Below are 26,157 nucleotides of genomic sequence, written 5' to 3'. Positions count from 1 at the left end.
GATCGTGCGAGACGGAGGGCAGAGAGAAATTTACTTTCTTTCCACTGTATTGGTCATAAGAATGAAAATGAACTGCAGCAGTCCAAATGCAACAGCAATAACAACACCAGTAATAAAAGAGAGAAACTATTCAGGATAAACTATGTGCTCCTTTTCCATCTATCTCACCTTCTAACCCTCTCTCGGTGCACGTATGTGTGTGAATGCCCTTTCCTGGCTCCTTTCAGATAATTTATCTGCTGCTTTCCTTTCCTTTTTTTGAGAGAGATTTTTTTCTTCAGGTCCAAGAATTTAAAAACACTCCTACATACCTCCACTATGTACTGTAATGAGTGTTTTCCCTAAAAGGACTGGCTCAAAGGGGAATGTCAGTTGTGAAATGTGCTCAGCGGTACTTTGACATTTTCACCTTTAACGTGGATGCTAACTAAAAGATTGCTGAATAAATGCATGCATGTTTTAACACATCCATGTTACTGTGATATGAAATTTGATTGTAATTTGTAGAATGACACAGTAAAGTATTATCCACAAAAATATATGATATTTGTTAACAATCATTTTACAATATATTGCATATTTGAAAGGACTATGTGCCTTTAACCTGCATTCCTTCTAATGGCCAGCAGGGGGCAACTCCTCAAGCTGCAAAAACAAGTCTACTTAATTTATTACCTCAGTAAACATGTTTCTAAAAAATGTTTGGTCAATTATTTTTTTATTTAACCCTCCTTTTTAATTTATTGATTATGGTCCTAAATAAAGTAAAATACACAATAAAGCTGGGTATGCTACAGGGGACGGATGTTGTCGGCCATATGCAACTCAGCAGAAAATTATTGTTTTTTACCCAGTAATTTCCATAGAGATAATGAAAATTTAAACATAACAGCAGTCTAATATTCACCATCAATTTCAGCTCCGTTGTGGTTTCTCCCAATGCCTTGGGGAAAAATCTTGCTTTTTAAAGATAACAGCTGCATGCAGCAACCACAAAACAAGTTGTAGGGAATGGGAGTCAACCAACATGGTTAAAAAAAGGAAAAATCTAGGGACCAAAAACAAAACACAGAGCTAAAATTTGCAAGAATTTCTTATGGGTTAATCACACTGCTACACAACACTGACTATTGTGGCATTAAACCCAGCTGCTGCTGAAGAATATAGTAATAGTATATTTCACCCTGTGTATGCTGACACTGGCTTTGAGGTGTATAGCACTGTAATGTAAAATGTGGTGTTAAGACAACAGACTGAGTACTTGGTTAACAGCCGTGCTTTTATATTGATTATTTTAGTCTATAAATTATACACACTGAAACTTTTGCCAAAATTTCGTCAATTTTTAAACAATCAAAACTTTGCTTATAATATGCCTAAAACACGCCAGCAACTAAAATGGACTTTCATCTAGAACTTTATTTACTGCCTTGTCCTCACAGTGTTTTTGTTGTTTTTTCCTTCCTCTCTAATGCTGCAGAATGGCTAAAGTTTAAGATGTTCATTCCAGAGTCCTCCAAACCGTACTGTTGAGAGGAAAAGTTTCAACGTTCCTTAGACAGAGCACAAGTCGAGAGAGCTTCATTAGCACATGTGGGCATACATAATGAACGCTCGAGCACTGATCTAAAATAGCAGCTGGCATAATAGGGCAGAAGATTAACCAAGCATGCCACATGTATGCGCACGCACACATATACAATGGATTTTACTTCACTGCCTGTGGGTTGCACTGAGTGTTCCCTGTATGTTTCTAAGTGTGTGTGTGTGTGTGTGTCTGTGTGGGGAAAAAGTGCATTATTGATGCAACCCCGCCAGAGAGAGATGATGCAGATCAAAGTCTGTGATGAGGGAACATGGTGGCCACCCACCACCCAATGACAGAGAGAGGGACATAGAATGAGACAGAGGGAGAGAGAAGAAGGCCATATACCAGCTTCCTTCCTATTCAGCTCCAGCCCTCCCATGATCTCCTCCAACCTGTTTGCTCCCTCCCCTTTCCTCACCCGTCCTCCTCCTCTTGCTGCTTTCTTCTACCTCCAGCAAGCATCCCTGAAATTGCGTCACGAAGACTTGGTTCCAAATTAACAGATTGCAGAGAGTCATGAAGGATAGAAGAGGATATGAGAGGCAGAGAGAGGGGGGGGTTCTGAGTTTCCATGGCGACCGCACAGGACTCCTGCTTCTTGAACGAATGCATGTGTGTCTGTGTGTGTGTGCGCATTCAAGGCTTTCACAGAGGGAGACACCATAAGATATTTTTTTCCTCCTTTTTTTCGTTTAGGCAACAAAGAAGCATTTCTCCTACGTAAAGATGTAATTCGAACGATACGCAAGCGTACACCAACGCGCCATGTTGTGAAACATATTGCCTTCTGACTGTTTCATACTCGTTTCACAGCCAAATAAGGTGTGAAGGGATGACTGGTACATAGTAATTACAACATGCCCTGGTAAGCTTTTAGTCTGCTCCTATCATAAAACGAAGGCTAGAATCCTCAGACTACATCCACATAAACCAAAAATCTGGGTATGAAGTCACACCCAGAATCAATCTGAATCTTCAGCTCCAACGCAGGTTTCAGACTCAAAGTAGTAAGTTTTAGAAGATCGGGTGTGATCGAGTGGAACGAACATAAACAAGACGAGGCGCAAAGTCTTTCTGCGGACAATGTGACCTTGACCATGTGGCCTTAAGTAAGAAAAAAGCAGCAGGCCAGGATATAGAGCCTTCAAGTGTGCGGAAATGCCTTTTGCCAGCGTGCTGTGCACTGTTGACTCCTGGGGTTATTTTGATTGGATCATTAACAGGACAGTAACACCTAAGTGCACAGGCTGGGAGTGATGACACAACCCGTCATGTCTCTCTTTTTCTCTTGCTTCTTGTTCAGCTTAGTACATGACCTTCATACTACCAGCAGGTAACAGCAGCAGAAAAAGCAGCAGCACAAGTTGCAAGCTGCTGCTAATGCTAAAGTCAAAGCATAGAGCAACAAATCTCCCAAAAATCAAATCCTAAGCAAGATTTAACAGGACTGCATAAATATTGTAGCTAATTTTTATCTCGGTATAGCACATGTATGTGAGCTCACACATGTGCTACACATGTACAGATGTTACTGTAGCAAGTCGCTCAGCTCAACATGTCCATTAGTAGCTTTTCTGAACCAAGAGGAGAAACTGGGTCAGAACTGTATGAAAGGGGGCACTTTTCCTCTCTCTGATTCATAAATACATACCACAATGGAAACACACTACAAATGTAGTTCTGCATTAGCCCAGACTTGAATATATCCCCACTGGAGCCCTTAACATCCTATCCTTAAGTCTTTCCATTGTGTTTATGTGTCTGAGTAGCACACTTTGGAGATATCATGTTGCATAGACTGTAGTACATTTATTATAGAGGTACTGAAGAATGCAATCCCACACATTTACACACACACATAGCGTGTTTGATGCCATGAAGGGCCAATGACCTGCTCAGTGGGAGCAGTTTTGTGTTCAGTGACTTTCTCAAGGGTGCTCAATTACATATTTTTATGGACTGGAAAGAGATCTAATCCCATTGGAATGAAACCATGATTCATGTTAATCAACAAAAACACTTAAAGTGCACAGGCATTGTTAGTAATATTCCATTACTAGGAGCATTAAAACACTTTATTGGATTTAACGTTAATACCGGTTAACCACACGATCCCTGAACAGAAGTGTCCCTTTATCACTGGGCGTTATACTAGTGTTATGGAGAGCATCCTGAATTTTTCAACAAACACAGCCCGGGGTTATCTTGAGCGTGCTGTCTCTAGAGTTTTGGCCCCTGACATCGGCATATCCCGCATACAGATCACCATCACTCCATGAGAACAGCTATTGCACAGTTTGGATGATTATTATGTACATAATAGATTTCTGCAGGCAAGATTAACTTTGAGGTGGTGCAGAGAATAGTTTGCAACAAAGTGTTCGGGGGTGGATACGGCTACAGCTTTGTGGGGAAACAATGAGCGAAGAGTAACAGAAAACACAAAAGTGACAACAAAGAAAACGACCTTCTGAAAACTGTCCCTCTATCTCCGTGCTACTTCAGTTTCGATGAGACCCCGATGACACAGGATGACAAAACTCAAATCAGTGCTGACTGTTCATACTGAACTCAGATTGACAAGAAGCTCCAGAAATGAAATAAAGTCCTCATGAAAAGGAGGGAAGTTCAACAGCCTGAGTTAGTTACGAGGCGACAATCATGTCTCAACCTTGCCGTTCTCTCCTCATGTCTCCCTACTGCAGCTTTATGGAAAGACACAGAAGACCTGCGAGTCTTTGGGCTGGATGTTTGTACAGTGCTGCACCTCCCACACTCAACTCCGAGTGGTTTCAAAGGAACAAGGAGCTGTCACGTTGAGTGTGGGTGGTTATGGAGCTGTCTCCAACTAAAGACTTCTGATTTATGCCTAAAAACAAAACAAAACTACACTGAGCAGACACGGTAAATTCCTGCTGTCATTTCACTTCATTGGAAAAGATGTATAAGCATAATAGGAGCAACACACCCATGTGACACTTCTCTGTGCAATACTACAGCTGCTGTAATACAACTTAGATGCATTAGATAATCAAGAAAATCTAAATCATAGCAAGAGCTCAATAAGATGACTCTAATAAATGCCCATGTTTGTGTTTAGTACTAGCCAAACAACAAATACTGTGTAATTGTAATTACATTTGTGTACAGACGATGTTGCCTAGACTCATTTTGAGCAGATAAATGCAGTGTGATCTCACTACACGCAGCCCAATCTGCTTCTCCTCACATTGTTCTCTTGCCTGCAATCAATGACACGTTTGCTTGAATTTACTAATGCAGCATTCTTCATCACAGCAATGCACTGTGGGTCTCATTCAATGCACAATTACTTTTGGCTGGGCAGCAGCCCAGGTGTATGCACAGGCTTGCATATTAATACTGCCACACTTACGGTGTGTTAGTGCTCAACACTGGGATGCAACAAAGTTCTTACCATGCTCCGCAGCTGCACAGTAATCCTACAATCACAATGACAATTATATGGTTGGAAACTCTGCAACCCAAACAGATAGAGCATTGCAAGAAAATGCTGGAGTATCCACTTCACTACTGACAAGAGTGGCATGATGGCATCACAGCCTACCTGCAGGAAGCACACTAATAACGGTTGAGGAATTGTGCACCCACGGCAAGGCAATTAAATATTTTCCAACAACTTTCTCATTGTGATTCACAGTACCATCCATCAACCAGCAGTAGTGATATTTAAACTCTGGGTTGCATATTAGCATAAAGATTCAAGGGATCATATAATACATTTTGAAAACAGAGACAAATACAATCTATACACCACAACGTTCATCATATATTATAGCACACCCGTTCGGTGCAGCACTAAAGCCTGGTGCAGGTCGCCATCTAGTGGTTGAACATACTAGGCCAAAAGGAGACAGACTACATACATATTTTTTGTGCAACTTTTACAAAACCTGCACCAAGAAACAAATAACTGAGCCTTCATCTATGTCAAATATGCATGTATTATTACATTCACTCTTTATGTTTTTGAAAAGCACTATTCTACTAATTACAAATTATTTTATCTGCACAGGTAAAGACTGCAAGGTGTGCTGTGAACCTCGCAACCAACGCACAGGGTGACCAGATCCCAACAACCTTAATGTGGGACAAAGGGGGCACATCAGCAATGCTGAGATGTCGTTACATCATTTCAGCTGCTCTTCCGTCTGGTAATAGTTTTTAGGTATACATAGATATGTATATAGAAACCATATATACATAGATATGTATATAGAAACCATATATACATAGATATGTATATAGAAACCATATATACATAGATATGTAGAAGACGCCCAGACATAGATTGACAAGCCCTCTTTTGAGCAATATCTGACTTTTATTTTTTGCATTTTAGATTTTATTTACTTGGTATATTGGTCAAGATAATACCTTTGGCCTCTCATCCAAGATTTGCTGGCGGTTGTCCTTGTGTTTCTCCAGTAGCCTCTCCTGTCTTTTACTCTGGGCGTCTTCCAACTAGAAACACACACACACACACACACACACACACACACACACACACACACACACACACAGTATAAGGTAATTATATCATAAAGTGAATTTGTCATAAAGTAGATGCAAATTTCAGGCAAATCTTCTCAAATTTGCAAAAAGAGCACCATTTTTCAGTGCTCTAAGTGCTCTGTAACGCCACAGCTCTATCGCTGCTCGCTTACCCGTTTGATATACTGCACCACCTCATTGACAAACGATCTGTTGATCTCTAGCTTCTCTCTGTGGGGAGGATTTATCATCAGTCAAACCAAGCAAGTAGTCAGAGTTTAACTAAATATTTAACATACGGTGACACCTAGTGGTCAAACAATTAAAACACCCAAGCCCAAATAGAAACAGCTTATTAATCCTAATATTTCCAAATACACACTTACTCTTCTGTCATATTCTTGTCTTTGGATTTGGCCTCGTTGATTTTCTCTTGCCTTTTCTTGTCCATCTTCTTTTTAAGATCCTTCTTTTCTCTGTAGATGTTAGGACAATAAAAAAAAACCAATGTTGTGATTTCTGTTTGTTTCAGTGAATAAGAGTGCGTGCTGTATCCATCCTTACTTCTCACAGATGTCTCTGAGCTTTTTCAGCTGAGCGCTCTGGCATTCCTCTGCTATACTGGTCAGCTTCTCAACCAACTGGGACGAGAACGAACAGAGAACAAAAAACATGTGACAGAAAACATCAGCTTTTTAATTAATCGTTTATTTCATAAATAATATATCACTGAAGCGACCGTTGCTGTAGTTCTGATCATAATTAAACAACATTTAGATGTTGTAAACAACCATCTCCATTAAGCTTTTTTTTTTTAAATTCCACGCTTGGACAAACTTTTCTGACACCTGCGCTCTGCTCACTGCGCAGGGGTATTGGAGCAGAATACATTCATTTTTTCATGCCACACAAGAGAGCTTGAGCACAGGCAGCAAAACAAAGACTGGAATATTCTACAGGGGGATGACCCAGCAGCGTTCATGCTGTGGTTAGTCTGCACTTGCTTTTCTGAGCTTTAGGACAGCTGGAGATTGTCAGCACATTATCCAAAACAAATCAGTGCAAGCTCCTATTTGTGTGTGGGATCTGTTTATCCCAGTTTTACATACAGAACATGCTTGTTTATATTACAGAAGTTTATGTGAGAACTCAACAGCTGGCAATTATTTATCTGGGGAAAGTGCATAGGAGCTCATGTCCATACGGGCATACAAGCTTAGTATGGAGACAAGTTTCAGAATTGGTGTGATGTCTATAAATAGGCAGCTAACAGGCAGAGCACTTGCAGTCCAAATCTCTCTTTTGGAATTATAAAAACTACAAAATATGCAGCTTCAATTTTCTGATTGAAAAGCACAGAGAGGGTTGTTTTTGTGGCTGATCCCTTTGCATTTGTATTTGTTGGACTTCCCATTAAGAGTGTTTTCATTTATTTGCATTGCCAGGATGAGACGTTATCAGAACGGATGTCCCAACGCTGTGAGTGGCGTGCCAAAAAAACTAAACAAAAACAAGACTTTTACATCAGAATTCTTCTTCACTAATATGAATTAACGTCTTGTTTTTGCAGAAAAACAGAGCTACACTGTTTAGTTGGTAGGTTACTCAGCCTGTTATGCACTGATCTTGATAGATCACATTATTAAAGCTCACATGCAAAGCTTTCCACTCTCACCTGTGCATTCTGGATACTGCAGCATCAACCTAATTTGCATCACTTAGTACTTTAGGTCCTCAATCTCCCATTCATCTATGTGCAGTGTGTATCCACTGATAATTATAAGAAAGGTTGCAAAATTGTTTTGACTGGAATACGTGTGGAATTAACTGAACTAAAGCTTTGCATGTGCATTCAAATGGCATTTTAAAAGCAGTCCCAGAAAATAATAAAAGGGGGAATGGAGATCAGGGATATCTTATAGAGAATAAAGTGGTGCGTGGTGTCCCTGTAAGAGCATGTGCCAAAATGGTTTTAAAAGTCTGTACATTTGCTCATCTGCAATTAGTGTTATTTATTCGACTCACAGTTCAAATATGTGAACGTGTATGACCTTCTCCTGCCCTCTCTTCACGCATATTTTACTATATCTGGTCAATTCAAAGGATCCCTTGAACGTTGATCAATGGCTCCTTGCACTGAATTATTTCCTTTTCCTTCTGAGCTGAATTAGCAGCTCAAAGGGAAAGAAACCAAAGCTATGAGCCAGGAAAACTTCCTAAACAGTCATTTCCCTTGTAATTTTTCCATTCACATGTTCCTCTGGCAGTGCCAGTGATTCCATCTCAAAGTGTTACACACTGTGTCACCAGAGTATTAAATGATTACGGCTATCAGCCTGTGTGATTTACAGCCAAAAATGACTGCAACACGCAGCGACATCCGCTCTGGGATCAAATGAAAATTACACAGAACATAATTTTTGTTTTCATCTAAGTTTTATTCAGATCAAGTTGGCCTGAATAATGATGAGAAGTCATAAAGGGGATTCCTGTCTTTATTTACAGACTTGGTTTATTCACACAGTATCAGACAGGTCTAGACGAGGGTCTTCTTCACATCTGCACATAATTAATTGTCGGATTTGAGGAGAAGTACCTGCTTGATGTGTTCTCGTTTCTGGTATTTTTCGCTGTAGTATTGCTCCTGGCGAAGTGTGAGGAGCTGCTGTTGCTGCTGTTCCTTCAGTTCGGCCAGTCTCTGGCTGCACTCCTGGTCCAGGTCACACAGCTCTTGGTCCAGTGTGGACAGAGATTGTTCAGACCGACTGGACACATGCGTGCAAACACACAAACAAAACATGCACAAGTTAAGATAGATACTTCAATCGCAGCAGAGTATCTTATGCAGTAACTGTTAGAATCATTAGAGCATAATGGGTTCACTTTAAATTTCTGACCACATGTCTGCTGCACATTAAATATTATTTTCATGCACTTTCTCAGGAAGTGATGGTAAAAACTTAGATGTTAGGTGTTTGAAGTTATTTATAACACAAAGAAAGACCGGGCAGGTGGAGTCTGTGATATAGACACTTGTTCTGGACATGAACATGCCTGAAACTTGGAGGAAGTCTTATGCAACATTAAAATTCTATGAACAGCTCAGCAACTAATACCTGTGTTTGCTTTTAACTAGTACTGTATGCACTCCACTGTGGTGTGGCATATTGAGTTTGCATGTACTTTTTTACATAGTTTAACAGAATCATTATCACCTCATAAAATATGTAAAAAGCTTCTGTGGTATTTACAGTAAGATGTGTGCACAACAACATGTGTGGTTATTTTGTAAGTTTCAGTCTATTTCTGCGGTTTAGGACTTACATGAAAATTTTCAATACAATTCACAAAATAGCACTATTAAAATTAAAAAGTGGAATATAGTCAGAAATCTGCACTTTTGACACAAGTTGAATCGGAGGCTCATCAGGGCTGTGCCACTGCTGGGTCCTCTTAAATCGGTTATGTGGTCTGGCATGTCCACTGACTCCACACTTCTCTATAGTGTTGTGGTTAACAAATTTGCCTGACAAGCAAAAGATCCTCAGTTTGATCCCAGGAGAGAAACAAATCCCTTTAGAGATGTGTCAGGAAGAAAATGAAAATCTTCCAAATCAAACATGCGGAGCAGCCTGCTCTGGGAGCAAAGTAGCTTTTATGTTGGAAAAAAAAGAGCTTGTTACTAATTGTATTTTTGGTTGAAACACAACACTGAGTCTACATGGGAGCTGGTATAGGAAAAAAGTGCAAGTAACTTTATTCTTCTTAACTGCATGGATGTGTTTTAGTGGATTTCTTTTAAAGACACAGAGCAGGAGGGGACGACTTCAAAAACAAAAAGAAGGCAAATAAAAGTAAAACTGAACACTAGAAAAGGAGGCCACCTACCTTTTCTTACCATCTCTTTTATGGCTCTTTTGCAGGGCAGAGCGCCGACGCTGATGCTGGCTCTGCAGCTCCGACACACGAGCCTGGTGCTCCTTGATCAGCTCGCTGGTCTTGCGGTGGTGTTTCCGAACCAGCTCCTTCATCTCCTTGTACTGCTTTCTCTGCTCCCGAACGAAGCCCTTCTGTTGCTTCAGCTCCTCCACTGTCTGAGCCTCCAGTTCTAAATACAAGAGAAAGGTCAAGGGAAAAGATTTCTAATGAAAAAATTGTAAACTACTGTACAACAAACTTTTATATGTTCACTATACTGTTTCCCATCGCTAAGGAAGGCCATAATATTAAAGTGCTGTTACTCTGCAAAAGCAACCATGAATAATTAATCTTGAACAAAGAAATAGGACCTTAATATGGGCAACACAGGGATTTATTATCTTGCAAATCAAGTCAAAAGGTCTAATAAATACTTAATTTTGATAAGAAGTGATTTCAAATAAAGATAGGAACAGAGATCAGTAAAATCACTATAGATCTAGCAATCAGAAGCTCACCCGTGAGAACACTCTGGATGATGTCTTCAGTCTTCACTGATGGTTTTAATGAGCCTGTTCAGAATTCACAGGATCAGTTAAAGTGGGAGTAAAGTCAGTAAACTGGGTATAAACAGCGATATCTATATTAATCTAATGCATTGTTATATATATTAAATCAAGTCAGACAGTAAGAAAAAAATAATATTCCCCAAGATTATATCAAAGATTTACTTATTCAAATAATTAGTTAGAAACTAAATGTACATTAATCAAATACATTTAGTTTGACCAGATTCCATTAAATTTAAGATTGTTCGTATTTACCACAATGATATGAAAAATGTACAAAATTACTCAAAGTCAGCCTTTCAGGCATGAATATCTTTTTGACTGTGGACGTGTAGCGATGATGATGATAATGAAGGCAGGTACGCTGTTTTAGTACCTGCAGGCTGAGGCTGGTGGCTGACCAGCGACTGAGGTTTGGGGGGAGTGGGTGTGTGGCTCAGTCCGTTCTCAGCGGGCGTTATCCTCTGATCCTTTGATTCTGAGGGGGCATCACTTAATGTCTCCACCTGTGCATCATATGAAACATTCAGGATTAAGCAAATGCAAAGTGAAACTACTGCAGAACAACTTAAACCCCAGATATCATTTAAATCAGGCATGTTTCCATTTTGCAGAATTATACTTCCAAACTTCTTCATATGAAGTACAATATAAAAAAGAAGAAAACAAAAAAGATAAACCAGTGTGCCAGACGCTTGAGTCTAACAGTAGGAGTAATTCCTTCCTTTGCACCTGTATTCAGAACTCACTTGTTGGCCCTGTTGTGTCGTGCAGCTTAGTTTGTAGACATAGCTTTGGTAACCCACTCTCAGCATGGTTTCCTGTGCTGAGGCGCAGCAGATCTTAATTTCCCGTCGGCCTGCCTGAATGTCGGCCTATACGCTCTTATCTCTGAAAGGTTAATGCGATTTTAAATGATCTAGTTTTTTTGTCATGCTAACCGAATGTTTCCCTTTTTTCTCCCCTCTGCTCTCTACACTTATCTCCCCACACTGTGCTCCGCGCTCCACGCTCTGCCTCTTTCGGTCACTGTTTCCATGGTCACAGCATGATACAGCTCTCTGTTGGCCATTCTCGTGGGTAATCATATCAGCTGGCAGAACAGATCAAAGAAGCCCTTCAGGAACAACCCTGCTCTCCGGTTCGCTTTTCCTAATAACCCCAGATAACTCCGTCCTGCCTTGTCTGTCATCCTAAATTTATCCTCACTCCAGTCTTAGAAATCATCTCTCCTCAGTAATTAAGTCTGTGTCTGTTACCTGATACACTGGCACCTACATTACTCGTGCTCGTCTCCATTGAGTAAATTCAAACAGTCCCCTACTTGCAAATGAACAACTTCAGTAAAACCCTGTTTCCTCCCTTTGCTGCACTGTTGCTGACCCTGTTAGTCTGAGTTGTCTGTGATCTAATATTTCCTTGGTTGTCACTTTGAAACAAAGCAAAAAAAAAAAAAATCACATTTTCTGAAGCAGCAGAATTCTGAGCTTCTTGCCATTTAAGTTGTTTTCAAACTGGAGCCTGTACTAAAATTTAAGCTTACTGCCGACTCTAGTTTAACTGTGTGATTGCCTATACTGCGTGTATATACTGTGCATCGTTGGTCACTACGTGCTTTAACGTGTGAAGTAGATTGTACTGTTATTGCCTGGGGCAGGGTTAAAGTGAGAAATACCATCTTTGTAAACAAAGTTTAGTTGCATTTTTGCAAAAAAAAGAAAAGAAACAAAAATATTTTAAACGTGCAATGTTTTAAACAGTAGTCTTGGTCTTTGGTGATTCTTTTGTATGAAACCATTGTCAGGGCTGTGTAAGTCTGCACTTCAATCACATCTCATGACACAGTCAAGCAAAGTACACTAAAATTTTAATTTTGGTTAAGTGTTCCTGGTTAGGAGCGAAAGATAAAACATTACAGCATACAAAGTGCAATCTTAATAGACTGATAATACGATAACATAATAACATTAACACAGCTAAGGTGAGTGTAGATAGGCTTTATAGTAGGAGACTTACAATTAAGACACTAGTTAGAGGTCAGGTACACTGCAAAGCGATCACACCTCTAGTACTACAGGCCCTTCGCCCCTCAGTCTACTCAGCCTCATGACACAGTCTCACACATCAGGACTTTCCATTCATGTGGAATTGTGGGTTTGTGGGTGACTTCGTAACTTAAAATAGACTGTGATGGTGTACAGAGGCAAAATGACAAAAACTGTGTCTCTGTCCAACTACCTAAGGACCTGACGGTAAACTCCACTGACTTCTGAGCATCTTTTTAAACAACCTCTGTATTTATGTAAGCTTAAAGTGTCACCCCACCACTATTTATCTATCACAGGTTTTATCTGTATTTCAAATTTGAAATTATTTTCATCAGCACTGTAGGAAGTATTCCAGTGCTTTACTGTTGCTCTTCTACTTGAGTCACAATACATCACATCATCATTCAAAACTCTGTAAACAACAGTTAAACACACAGACCTGCATTTAAGATATTATTTGGGTAGAACTATATAGATACTGTTAGGATTTCATGTACTTTAAGGCTGGCCTTTTTCTTAAAAACATCAGGCATAAAATAAAGCGTTCCCTGAGAATCAGTGGTAATATACGCAGGGGTGATTTGTGTTATCTAGCAGATCGATGCCATATTAGACTTGATGCTGCTGCAATGACGCTATAGCAGTGGTTGGAAATACAGTCTCTCATGGGTGACCAAGAAACAAAAACTGTTCCAAACAAAGTCTGCTGATAGTATCTGTGTGAACTTGTGGTGCTGTGCTTAATAATCCATCATTTTATTCACTAGTGCTATTAGATGGCTGTGGGTTTCAAAGCACTTGCGATGGTATTAAAAAGCCTTTTATGCTTTTCTCTTTCTAAATTGTTTCTGCTCTCTTTATTGTCTCACCTTCCCCATGATATATTTTGACTTCTTAACCAGATTCTTCCTCATAATGAGGAGAGTGCCCATCTGTATGAGGGACCGCTCATCTCATCAGCGACTGATTATTGGCCTCAAAGCTTTTTATGCATGAACACAAAGAGTACAGAGGAGAGACACATGTTGGATGACCTGTGATGCAGAGAACTACAAACACACACACACACACACACACCTCTTTGTCACCCTCCTCCTCCCCTCCCTCTTCCAAGGTGAGAGCAGCCAGCTGATTGGCTCTTTGCTCCATCAGGTTGACATAGCGGATTGGATTGGACAAGGCTTCAATGACGTCTGAGGACAGGGAAGAAAAGAGTGATGATGAAAAAACCACATTTCTTTTTCTGTTTTTCTTCTTTCTTGCGATCACCTGACTTACCTGCAAATGTGTCTGGGACATAGTCCTTTACTTCAACATACACAAACAGAGCAGGTAACGTCAGGGACTGGTTCTTCTCATTCCTCAGACTGATGTAGTGATAGCCTGCAAGGTTTGGGTTCGATTTTAATTCTATCATTCCAGAAACAACAGTTTTACATCAAAGCAAAGAACAGCTGGACCGATACTGGATTTTAAAGACTGATACAGATATCTGGTAATGAAACAATATTTTTTCATTTCTTTCACAGACATGAAATATGCACAGATTTCCCTAAAACTGTTACATGTAATTATTTATAAGTCCCTACTGAGACAATAATGGCAATGCAGTTTAAATAAATCTTGTTCTATTGTCACAACAAGTCGTGCATTACTTGCTCCAAACAAAGCGCCAACGTGGAAGCTGTAGAGTGGCCTTTGGTCGAGCAACTGTGCAATATCAACAGTCATAACATGGTTGGTTCTTTTTAAATTTGCATTTATCAGCTGTTCTAAAATCAGATACTGATATATCAGTCAACAGCTGATGTCGGCATACCAACAAATCAGGGCAGAAATTTCGGTCAGGCTCTAGAGCAAAGCAAAGCTTATGCAAATGTTTCATGATTTATCAAACTGTATTATAAATATATAAAGTCTAATATAAGTTTTTTTTTTTTGATATTGACCAAACGCCAACCTATGTGTGAAATTATGCTGAATAAGTGCAAAGTTTTGTCACCTGGACGGATGGCTGACACAGGAATGATGCGGTGTCCGATAAACTTCCCTCCTTCCTCAAACACTGCTATCCTCAGTGATGCTAGCGTGGGCAGGACAACCTAAGAATAATATTATGAATGGGAATAAAACACACAAATTGTTTTTACTGTTATATTATTAACTGGAAGCAGATGGTCAAGATTAATGCAGCCAACCTTTTTTTTTAACAGTGGCTTTGCTGCTTAAATCCATAGGTATACACTGAATATGAATGCGTTAGCGCTTTAATTATCTAAAGATGTCAAAATGGAAATTAAAAGACACCCCAGGTTTTTTTCAAGCTTTATGACATATAGCCATTACAGCTACCTATCAATATCTGCATATTGATAGCCACAGTAGTCAAATCCCTTGACTGAATAAGTAGATAAGTTCAAAGGGATGAAAAAGGATTGATGGACTGTACATCAAGAACACTGCATCTACAGTCTATGATTGGAATTAATGTTACCACTGCGTGTGTACAAGGCCATAGTTTCACCTTCTTAAAAACAATGGCTTCCTCTTCCCAGACAGGGTTGATGGCATTGCCCTGAGAGGTCTTGGTCTTGAATGCTTTTCTCTTTGTGTCCACTGGTAAACCAAACATGTCGATCTCCACGTATGTGCCCACTTTCTTATCTGACAGGAACTGGCCTGAGATGATCTGGAAGGAAAAATTTAATTATACAGAGAGAAAGCTACACACACACACGTACACACACAAAACACAAACATAAACACACCTTCACAGACAGTGTGTTGGCTACTATCCCATCCACTGTGCTCTCGGTAAATGGGTCAAAGTGCTTATCCGGCCGTCTCATAAACTCTGGTTTCAGTCTGTAGCCACATTTCCCATTGTATTCATACATGCCCAGGTTGAGCTGCATTGATAAATCTGTGGGGTGAGGATAGGAACATATTTAAACCTGGATAATGACATAAAAGTGAGAGTGTTTTAGTTTATTCTTCAGTGTGAAGGAATGTGTTTTGGGCTTCCCTCTCACCAATAGTCTGGAAATTGAGAGCCACCAGCTGACAGCCTGCGTTCCAGAACAGCTGAGGGTTGTAGTTGGATGAATCCACTCGAGTGCCTTTAGGGTAGATCCTGCTCAGCTGCAGCTTGTTGTATCTGAACAGCGCTTGTTAAGGGCAAGACTGCATGACCTGCATCTGAAAATACTTTCTAAGTGATGCTACTAAACATCTGCTGGGATTACTACTCCAAAATCACTCACAAACAACATAATCCACAGAAGCAAGTTAAGGAAAAAGCTAAAAGGAACACACTCAGCCTTTGTCTACTATGAAGGGGTAAAATGAGGCTGAAATAACAGGCTATTCTTCAGTTCATCTATGCTTGAAACACCTATGCTCATCTACTCTGAGCTTTTCACCCATCAGCTCCAAAAAATGAGCCCAGACACTCTCAGAAGAAGTTCATTTATTCTCGTGTAACTTTCGATCACTACCAACAGCTCATGACGTTCTCGACACCACAACAGATATAAATATCCCTCTCCTCTATCGCTGCACTTGTGAGCAAGACCTCGAGATACTTGGAGTCCCCCACTTGAGGCAACAACTCTCTCCTCACCCAGCTGAGAACCATGGCATCAGACACTGAAGCACAAATTCTTATCTTAGCAAGGACAGAAAGAGAGATGCTTCGGTATAACCATAGGGATACTCCACAAACTCTACAGGAGATTTGGTCAGCTGCTCTAAAGCTTTGGTCTCGACAAAGGATGACATCTGGTAGCTTCGATTGATCTCTGTGGGTTGAGAGTGGTATACAATTGTCAGCTTATTTAACAGTGATCTGTTTGTTGCTGCACATTCAGTATTCATTGTTGTTACTGACTTTTGGAAGCCTCAAAGCTGTTAAATTTGACAGGTTGGATGTAGATGACCAAGTTGGACATTTCCTCTGTAGCGAATGCCTCACTGCCCGCTGTGCCCTACACATATTAAAAAACGTACAAATACAAAGCAGCAGAAACGTTACCAAAAAAGTCTGTTAGAATCCTTCTGCAAAGGTTTTATTGATTTTGGAGACACACAATCTGGAGACATGATCATATACTAGAGGACAACCTCGGCACATATAGGCTAAACAGTCTGTTTCCATTATAACCAGGATTTGAACTGATGGCTGTCACCTGCAAGATACCCACCTCATCCATTGATCCCTTTTTACAGTCATCATCATCATCATCTTCGTCCTCGCTTTCGGCCTCCACTTCACCTAGAACGCATGGCACAGACAGGATAGCGGAGAAATGCATGAAACAAAGCTGAAATTAGTGTAAATTGAGTTTTTATTTCTGCCAAATCAATGCAAACGTTGCACGAACACGAACGGAGCCGTCTGTCTTTAAATGGTCTTCATTTACCGCCCACGACTGCCTCCATTACATTTAAAACAGCGACACAAGTAAGGCTCATGCTGGCAGGTCCTAATTTATTGGCGCTCGTAGACAGAGGAAATGAATTTCAATATTGTTTTGGTTGAGCTGACCCAGCCTCTGCACCCACATAATGAGAGATCTGCTTAAGATTTCCCACTGAATCGGAGGTCGCACTGACAGAGGAAATTGATTTTAACGGTGTAATTGTCTGACCTATAGCTTCTGTGCCGGCCTAATGAGGGCTCTACTAAAGATTTAAGTCTCCATCTGAGGTCATGGACTCACCAATAGACTTTCTGCCCTGTGGTCTCAGTGTAAGCTCAGTACCATCAGAGGGCTGTGTGGAATCTGCCACTTCTTCTTTGGTGGAACCTGCGATTTAAAAACAAAGCACTCACTGAAGATCATCCTCATATTTTTCAGTTCAAGGTTCACTGTTTAGTTTACTCAGTAAATCATCTAAAAAAAAAAAAAGGTTATTTTACAACATGTATACCAGTTAAAAAGGACTCCTGACTGTTAACTTGTACTGCTTACTTTCCAACACCAGGGGGCAGTGTGTTTTAGCCTAAGAAGAACTTAAGGCTCAACAACCAGGGCAGACTAAAGGTGACATGTTGTTTGGTCCAGTGGAATATGTAGATGGATGTTAAATAAATAGACAAAACAATATATGTTTGGCCACTGCCTGCCACCACAGCTCCAGTTTCCTTCATATTGATTTTCCCAGACTCTGGACCCTGGTGTTTTTAAGATGATGGTGGTGAGAACAGTCTAACATGTCAGTCCATGTTAGACTTAAATGATTCAAATAATTTCCATACTTATCAGGATAGAAGTGATTGACTACAGGACCATGGATATCCAGCAAAATGTGTCCTAGACTCTCACTGTGGGGGCCATGGGTTCGTGTTTTCTCACTCATTTGTAACAACCAAATGATACACATAACATAACTACAGCCAATCACACAGCAGCAACTTGATACATTTAGGCATATAGATATGGCCAAGATGACATGCTGAAGTTCAAAATGAGCATCAAAAGAATGATTTAAATGACTCTGAACTTGGGTCGGACAGGCTAGTCTGAGCATTTCAAAAAATGCTGATCTACTGGGATTTTCCTACAAAACCATCTCTAGGGTTTATGGAGAATCCATATTCATCAAAACATTCATTGACCCAGGTTGTCTTGAACATGTCTACATGCATCAAAGCACTGAGTTGCTGCTAAAAAGAGTAAATATCCAGTCAGCGGCAGCTCTCCGGGAGGAAATGCCATGTTGATGCTAGACGTCAGAGGAGAATGGACAGACTGCTTCATGGTGATTGGAAGGTGTCAGTAACACCGTCATAACCAAGGTATGCAGATGAGCATCTCTGAACAAGAAACACATCGACCCTTAAAGCTGATGGACAGCAACACACACACCGCACACATCTTATCAGCCAAGAACAGGAAACTGAGGCTACAATTCACACGGCCTCGGCAAAAAGTGTACAGTAGAAGATTTGAGTTTCGATTTTTTCTTGTGGCTGTCAGCTGGTAGAGTCAGAATTTGGCATAAACAACATGAAAGCATGGATCCAGACTGCCTTGTATCAACGGTTCAGGCTGGGGGTGTAATGCTGTGGGGGATATTTTTTGGCATACTTTGAGATCCCTTAGCACCAAAGCTGACCTGGTGCTGTTGCGAGTGCGTATGTAGTACACAACTGAAAAGGCAAACGTATGAACAAATAGGACTGATATTAGGCAGTTACAGCAAAAAGCAGAGAGCGTTTTATACATACACACTCACACACAACTGGCCAGAGTTTAAGATGCCCCGGTTTAAATGTATAATGCCTGCAGGGAGTGCATGCAACAGCCAATAATACCTTCAGCTGATGGAGAGGGCCATGAAAGTGATGAATGTTAAACAATAGCACTGTTTTGCTCCAGTGATTCAGTTTCTGGACGGCACAGAGCTCTTGGTCCACAGTACAGAGGGACCCAGATGGTTAGGCTAGCTTTTACACATCTGAAATATCATAACTCAGTGAGCCCATTGTGATTTGATGGCTTTGTTAGTAGAATTTGTGTGTGTGTGTGTGTATATTATATTAAAGGTGCAGTACCTGCGCTTGGGGAGGAGGGCTCACACACGCTGGAAGAATCACTGCAGGTGTTAGAAACCTGCTCAGAGAGTTTTTTCTTTGCACTTCCACTTGTCTTGTGGTGTTTCTTTTTGTTTTTCACCAAGATCTTTCCCATCAGCTCCATCGGGCTGGGCAACGGCACGCCAGACTCCAGCTAGAGGGAATGTGGAAGGAGAAAGATGCAGTTATAGATGAATGAAAGGTGGTTTCCTACATTAATAATTTCAGATATATTGGATGATGAGAGAACATGAGTTATTTTTCCTGATTAAAATTGTAAATATAAATTTGAGCAAGAGCAAATGCTCCAAAATGCTAATTTATGGGTAAAGATTGCTACAGTGCAATCACAGTTAAGCTGTCTTTTTCTCTTTTTTTGACAAACTAGCTAATTACCAGATGAAAACACTAAAGTTGTTTACTAGAGTGTTCCACTTAAAATGTAAATTTGCGGCTATTACTCTTTTCAAATCCTCTAAGGAAGAGTTCGCTGGTTAGATGCAGCTGGTTAGTAAAAAATGACTGTTTCTGCTGTGAGTGTTATAAACTCGGCTGATGTTATAGCTGAAAAATTCTACGCTTGCAACACCTTAATCAGCTTCCTGCAAGGAAACTAAACATTAAACACAAACGCACGTTCTCTCAAATGAGCTGAACAGAAAGTCGCTACATCTCCAATTTATTTATGGGATACACTGCTTTTGGATCACAGTGTTTAGGGATAATAATATTTCACTAATGAGCAATTCAGTGGTGCAGAATAAACACACACGCACATGCTCAAACTGCTGTGTTTACAACATATCAACTATAAACATAACCTCACTTAAACATATCAAACTTTTACTTGAGCAACTTGAGAATCAAGAGCAACAAAACAGTGATTCATACGCCAACTAACGCCAAGATTTTCCTTCTTGTGACCTATTTTCCGCACATGTCTATCTACGCTCTGCTAATGTTGCTGTGGGGGAAATCTTACGACAAAGATTAGCCATCCTGTTTGCATTCACCTCACTGACAGTTACCAGGGAGGAAAAGCAAAATTGGATGGGGCAAGTAATCCTGATTGCACTCAAATGCACCGCACAAAGCCTAATGAAATAAACTCAATCAAGGTTTTCCCCCCCAAATGTCGAAAACAATTACGCTCAGCTGTGATAAGAGAGTGAAAAGTTCCATTTGGCCACCCTTAACCACTTTCAAGCCTCAGTATCATACTAGTGGTAAAGTGAGAAAGTATTTCCTTGTTTTGTTGCTTCATACGGCGTATCTGCTCCACGATATTTCAGAGCAACGGTTGTGACGTTTAATAAGCTAGATTCAACTGTTTCAAGTTTTCAGTCCAGTCCTTGTCCCTAAACCATTTTCAGTATTTTGCTTGTTACGTTCATTTGTTATAAGACATATGACTATACGACAATTTCACATTACATAAACAGAAATTGTTCAGTGAAGGGAATAGTCTTAGCATTTTGTTCCAAGTGCATGCTGGGTATGATAAGAGTATCTGGTCTGGATGTAACATAAGAAAGGAGAGCAAGTTTTTTTTAATTGGGTCAAATTGTTCTTCAAAATTTAAGCAAATGTTTTAAAATTTCCTCAAAATGTGTAAATTTACTATTAATACTCAAAGTGCTTTTTGCCAATAATACTTCCAGGGAAGTACAACTTTTTAAATAAGTATCTTTACACTGAGGGACTGTGAGTCTTAAATCTTTTAAAAAAAATGTTGCTTTCTTTTTAACAGGGGATGAACTGTTAAATGTTCGGGTCTATATATTCAAACAATGTGAGCAGAAGGCGGAGAGGAGTGCTGCATGACCCGCAAGCGCATGTTAGAGGAAGTAATTAAGTCTTTGTTATGTAAAAGTGTTTTAACTTCAGTTATTGGGATATGGTTATTTATTTTACTCGCCTCCTTACAGCTCCGACAGTTTATAACTTTTGCATCCACATTATTCTCAATCTGGCCTCCTTATGTGTGCTCGTATATCTCCCCTTGCCAGTTACAGTCTGTCTGCAGCTTAAAACTAAGCCCCAACAAGATTAAACAAACCGCAAGACAAATTGTTTAATTCCTTCAAATATTTCATATATTTTACGCAGTTACAATGAAAATGTTTTTTGCCAACACAGTCATTGTCAGCATAGTGAGAGAAGCAAGAAAACAAACGATGAATCAAGCTTTCAAACTGTTTTGTTTTTACTTTGAAAATAAAAGAAAATCACCAGTCGTCATTGTGGGACGCGATTGACAGTTTTGTAAAGTGGAGATGGAGTAGGAGCCCAAGTTTCTAAGAAAACTTTAATCCTCTTAATTCTCACTCTAGGTTGAGCTGGATTTCATCTAGCTGTATTACCCTATCTGCCCCGGTCCCTGTGGGCTTATCAGGCTGATATCCCTTTCGATACGCTGTATACACAGCTGACTCCATGCCAGATGGGAGTGACTGTCATTGCTCTCACCTTTCCTAGTTTGTACATGCTCAGTGGTAGAAAGCTCATTCCTCAATGGCACTTTCTCTTTCCATCTTTCTAAATTCTCCCTTGGTGTCTGTCTCCTCATATCTCTCCCCTTCTCCTTCCCTCTGCCACTCCATTCAAAAGGCTTCTCCCTGATAATACTTCAATGTCAAATCCAGTCAGAAGGCTGTAATTCTCAGCGGGCTGTGACTCTGGCAGGCAGCAGTGCTGAAGGAGCTCCCTGCGTGTGTGAGATAATTCTGCATCTTACTGCTGCTGGGAACTTTAGCTGCTCCACAGTGTTGTGCCAAAGGGAATAACGTCATCCCAGGAGAATGACGCGAGAGGAGTAAGCGGTACATTAAAGTACATATATGTGCAGAACTGTTTGCGAGGCATGTTTTCACGTACGCACTGTGAGAAGTGCCTAAAAGTCCTTGCGAGAGTTTGTGTGCAAGTGTCTACATTTGCCTCACGTAAGAGCCTGCGTCATTACACACAAAGACGCCTTAGGGGGGGGAAAAAAGAAGTTTGGCCACAAAGGGACAATGGAAGCTTTTAACTGGTAGTCATGGCAACAGAGGAAAGGCCTGTCTGAGATAAAGGACTGCCAAGAAAAGCCACGTTTAGATTACAGCGGAAAATGCTTCCTTTTAATCTTAAACCCCTTTTGTTTGCAGTCTCTGCTGTGATAACACAGACGTGATAGGGAGGAATAAGCACGATTGCGGGATGATTCGTTAAAAGTTAGCTTCCACGGCTATGTGCGTGTTTAAGAGAAAGTGAAAGTGGCTGAGGCTTCAATGAAAAACAACAGCAGCCACATATTTTGCCAGGTGCCAAAGGTCACATGGTGTTATGTGTGAGAAAGAGACAAAGAAAACAAAAAGGAAGAAAAACAGAGACACATATATACTAGGGGTGCAACATACACAAAATTCACGGTTTGGTTCGATACTTTGGTGTCACGGTTCGATATTTTTTCGATACAAAAAAATGTTCATGCTTTTTTAATTTGTCATTTATTAAAATTATAAATATATATTTTAACTCAAAAGTACAGTTTTTAAATTTAATGTTGCTGAAACAACAAAGTAATAAAAAAAATAAATCTATCTGATCAAGAAATCACTCATCTTTGGAAAAGAGAGTTTATTACAGAGAAATGGCTCTTTCCAAAATAAAAGCTATACTATACGCTTCTTCTGGGCTATATTCTCAGCAGCATATTAAACATATCAGGTCCCCATAAGGAGAATCATGTGCTAACGGCTGTCTAAATGACTCGGGTAAAGTTTGTAGCATGCGTGCTTGTTGTTTTTGTCTGCTTCCACTTGTCTTTGCACTAGGATGGTGTCGGTGTAAATGTGCAGTCATATTCATTGTGTTCCCACTAGTGCTGTCAGCGTTAATCTGAAATAACGTTAACGCCACAACACGGCAAATCTTCGTTGACAAGCTACCGCGGATCGCCCCGTGTGTGGGGCTAGATGGCGTCAACAAACTGCGCTAAAGCACTAGTTCCCACCCATGTAATTGAGCATTGCGTGGCACATCTGACATACTGTTTTACTTTTGTCCATGACGCGCTTACCTTCAGGGTCATACTTCACATGAAGACCAAAATAGTTCCAAAGGCCAGATCTGAATGAGGGTGGGGGAGGTTCAATTTGCCATGTTGCAACGAGCTTAGCTTCTGTCTTGCTAGCTTGTGCTGCGCTCAGTGGATCTGCGCTCGACAGTGTAGCCTAGGCGGAGTAGTCGAACGCAGATCCACTGAGCTCTCAACACAGACAGCATCGTCTGAAGGAAAGTTGATAAAATAAATTAAAAATTTTGTATTGTTCATACATATGCCTACCGAACTGAAAGCACTGTATCGAACGGTTCAACATCAATACGAGTATCGTTGCACCCCTAATATATAGATATTGCAAAGTCTCAAGACTAATTTGTTTATATTTTGCTTAGAAAATGGGAAACAGGTGCACTGATTTGTTGAAACGTCCATTCATGGAAATACAGTATATAAGGCAAACAACAAAGTTTAAAGTCAATATTTGGTATGACCATGTTTATTCTTCAGCACAGCCTGAACTCTCTTAGGCAATTTTTCCTGTCAACAAAAGGCTTCTCGAGGGACATTCAAAGCTCTTCTTTGGATGTTGGCTGCCTTCGATAATGTTGAAACAGTGTGCTATCTGTTGCTAATCAGACACTTTCCAGATGGTATTGGATGATGATCCTTTTTTTTGCATTCACAACTCAATAAATTTTGACAAGTCCCCCAACACCACTGGCTGAAATGCAACCCCAAACAATTTACAATTTGAATTTTTCACTCCATAAGGCCTGTTGCCACAGATTTCTAGTCCAGTTCTATTGTTTGCCTTAAGAATGGCTTCTTGACAGTTACCCATACACTGGGACAGTTTCTGATGAAGCTTCAGTGACCAGTAGATGGATCAACTAAAGGTCCAGATGCATCTCACAGATTCTGTCAAAATGTTTTATCTTTGGTATTTTTCGTAGATTTAACTAGAGAAAATGGAACAAACTATGTGTTTTGCAACAGGTTGCTAGTAACAAAGTGCCTAAGGATACCATTTAAAATGGATTCTTTGCCAAGTTATCTGTATGTGCAGACAAAACACTGGCTGGTCTCTTGTGTTAGATGCCTTTTTTTATGCTTGAATGATTTGTGGGTCAGCATTGAGTGTAAAATCCCAGGAGTCTCTTTGGAAGCAAAATATGAAGCAATGAGAGGGACCTCAAGACTTTTTCACAGTAGTGTGTGTGTGTGTGTGTGTAAGTAACTATGTGAGTTTTTACCTCAAAGAGAACATTTATATGGGCAGCATGGTGAGCAGCAGCGTTCAAGGACATTCATTTCTCTAGTGCACTCATCTGTGTGATAGTATCTTCTGAATGCCTCACTGTTGTTGTATCATATGTGTTCGTGTGTTGGAAAGAGTCAAGCAAGTGTGAATGTGAGTGTGAGCACAAGCAAATGTAGCGGGTGCGTGGAGATCTTATATACTCACAAGATATTTCTCCAGAGGTTCTGTCAGTAATGCGTCTCCAAATATTGACCGGCAATACTCAGCCATCTTAGCCTGCTGCTTTGGTCTGGGAGTCATCACACAAAGACACACACACATACACAATCATGATTTCTCCACTAAGTATCAATATCCTGAATATGTATGTTGCCCCAGAGTCCGTTGGTGCCATTAAAGATGAAAGGATTCATCAGAAGCATGTCCCTAGCTCTACAGGTGTTTACACAGTTGATAAAAAACAAAGTGGTTGGTTAGACATATTGACAGTCCTGCTGACGGACAGTCCTCATCAATATGCTTAACAGTATGAAGCCTCATTTATGCAAAAATTATATTCACATTCACGGCGTCAATATCCAGTGAATATTTGTTTATGTTCTTCTGCTCTTCAGTTGCGACACAGATATTTGTCTGTGTCAGTCTGACTTTAATACTTTACTCTGCCGTCTTTTTGCACTTACTGTCTGATTGCGGTCTCATGACTGTTGTCGTGATGTGCTGTCGGTGTGTCAGCAGACAACTGAGCTAATGATGGAGCAGTCCCAGGGAAACCAGTCCTGTTCACACTGACTCTGACTGTTACCATGTAATATGTTAGCATATTTCTGGAAAGTGTTATATATTAGCTTCACATAGTACAATTCATTAAAATATGTGTGGGATAACAATGCAACTCTATACTAGAGTCTATAAATATAAGTGATAGGCAAATCTTTTCCTCAGAAGGTCTAAACTGACTTTGATACAGTAACCAAAGGCCTGACACAGAACAATCAAATAAAAACTCTTCTGCGTCAGTCTGCTATATAATCAATTTAAATGCGAGATATATTTTTATAATACTGAAAGAAGAAAACCTTGGTTAATACTTTATTTATGAACAGATTCTGTATGTATGTTTCCCCATACATATTAACTACCTGGAGGGGCTGATCACGTATATCAGTGACCACCAAGTATATTTCAGAACGTAATCAATTTGCTATTGTGTAATACCCGCGCTCTTAATTTGAAAGTTTAGTCACTGCAAATAAGTTAGCACTAGGCATTCCTGTCTCCTGTTTCCCTGTCGGCAGGCTTTTGTGAGACTCATCTCTGTGTTCAACAGACTCTAACTCAACTGTCTCAAACTGCAGCTGGTAATGGCACCCCTTAATCTCCCCTGAAGACCCTCTGTGAGTTGGAGGAGCAGCTGGTTGAAGCAGCTGGAGGAGCAACCTCAGTAGCTCACTGAGAACGGGAGTAGAACGAGGAGTACTCTCTATAAAGTGAAGATGCTGCATGTTTGATTCCATCCAAGCGACGGGAAACTCAGAGGAGCAACAGCTTCTTAGTTTTTGCCACAAAGCATATTTCTGCATTATGTATTCATGCATTTAATGAAACATGGGTG

General features: G+C 40.2%; 1 protein-coding gene across 1 annotated transcript in view; it reads right to left on the bottom strand.

The window, feature by feature from the left end:
* plcb1l (phospholipase C beta 1-like) overlaps positions 1 to 26,157 on the bottom strand; it is a 120,298-nt gene that overhangs the window by 4,739 nt on the left and 89,402 nt on the right. Inside the window, exons 13-32 of the mRNA XM_013908729.1 lie at positions 24,747 to 24,831; positions 19,216 to 19,390; positions 17,378 to 17,464; positions 16,859 to 16,929; positions 16,546 to 16,642; positions 16,372 to 16,456; positions 15,689 to 15,813; positions 15,425 to 15,579; positions 15,181 to 15,345; positions 14,659 to 14,758; positions 13,935 to 14,039; positions 13,734 to 13,849; positions 10,985 to 11,114; positions 10,558 to 10,611; positions 10,010 to 10,229; positions 8,718 to 8,886; positions 6,686 to 6,762; positions 6,508 to 6,597; positions 6,295 to 6,352; positions 6,005 to 6,091 (exon numbers count right to left, since the gene is read on the bottom strand). Of these exons, the coding sequence (XP_013764183.1) occupies positions 6,005 to 6,091; positions 6,295 to 6,352; positions 6,508 to 6,597; positions 6,686 to 6,762; positions 8,718 to 8,886; positions 10,010 to 10,229; positions 10,558 to 10,611; positions 10,985 to 11,114; positions 13,734 to 13,849; positions 13,935 to 14,039; positions 14,659 to 14,758; positions 15,181 to 15,345; positions 15,425 to 15,579; positions 15,689 to 15,813; positions 16,372 to 16,456; positions 16,546 to 16,642; positions 16,859 to 16,929; positions 17,378 to 17,464; positions 19,216 to 19,390; positions 24,747 to 24,831 (2,251 nt within the window). The remainder of the gene's footprint in view (positions 1 to 6,004; positions 6,092 to 6,294; positions 6,353 to 6,507; positions 6,598 to 6,685; positions 6,763 to 8,717; positions 8,887 to 10,009; positions 10,230 to 10,557; positions 10,612 to 10,984; positions 11,115 to 13,733; positions 13,850 to 13,934; positions 14,040 to 14,658; positions 14,759 to 15,180; positions 15,346 to 15,424; positions 15,580 to 15,688; positions 15,814 to 16,371; positions 16,457 to 16,545; positions 16,643 to 16,858; positions 16,930 to 17,377; positions 17,465 to 19,215; positions 19,391 to 24,746; positions 24,832 to 26,157) is intronic.

This window comes from Pundamilia nyererei, unplaced genomic scaffold, assembly GCF_000239375.1.
Source record: "Pundamilia nyererei isolate P.nyererei 1_Seehausen unplaced genomic scaffold, PunNye1.0 scaffold00013, whole genome shotgun sequence".
NCBI classification, from domain to species: Eukaryota; Metazoa; Chordata; class Actinopteri; order Cichliformes; family Cichlidae; genus Pundamilia; species Pundamilia nyererei.
The sequence above is the reverse complement of the archived record's forward strand: the minus strand, read 5'-3'. Positions and strand labels throughout refer to the sequence as shown.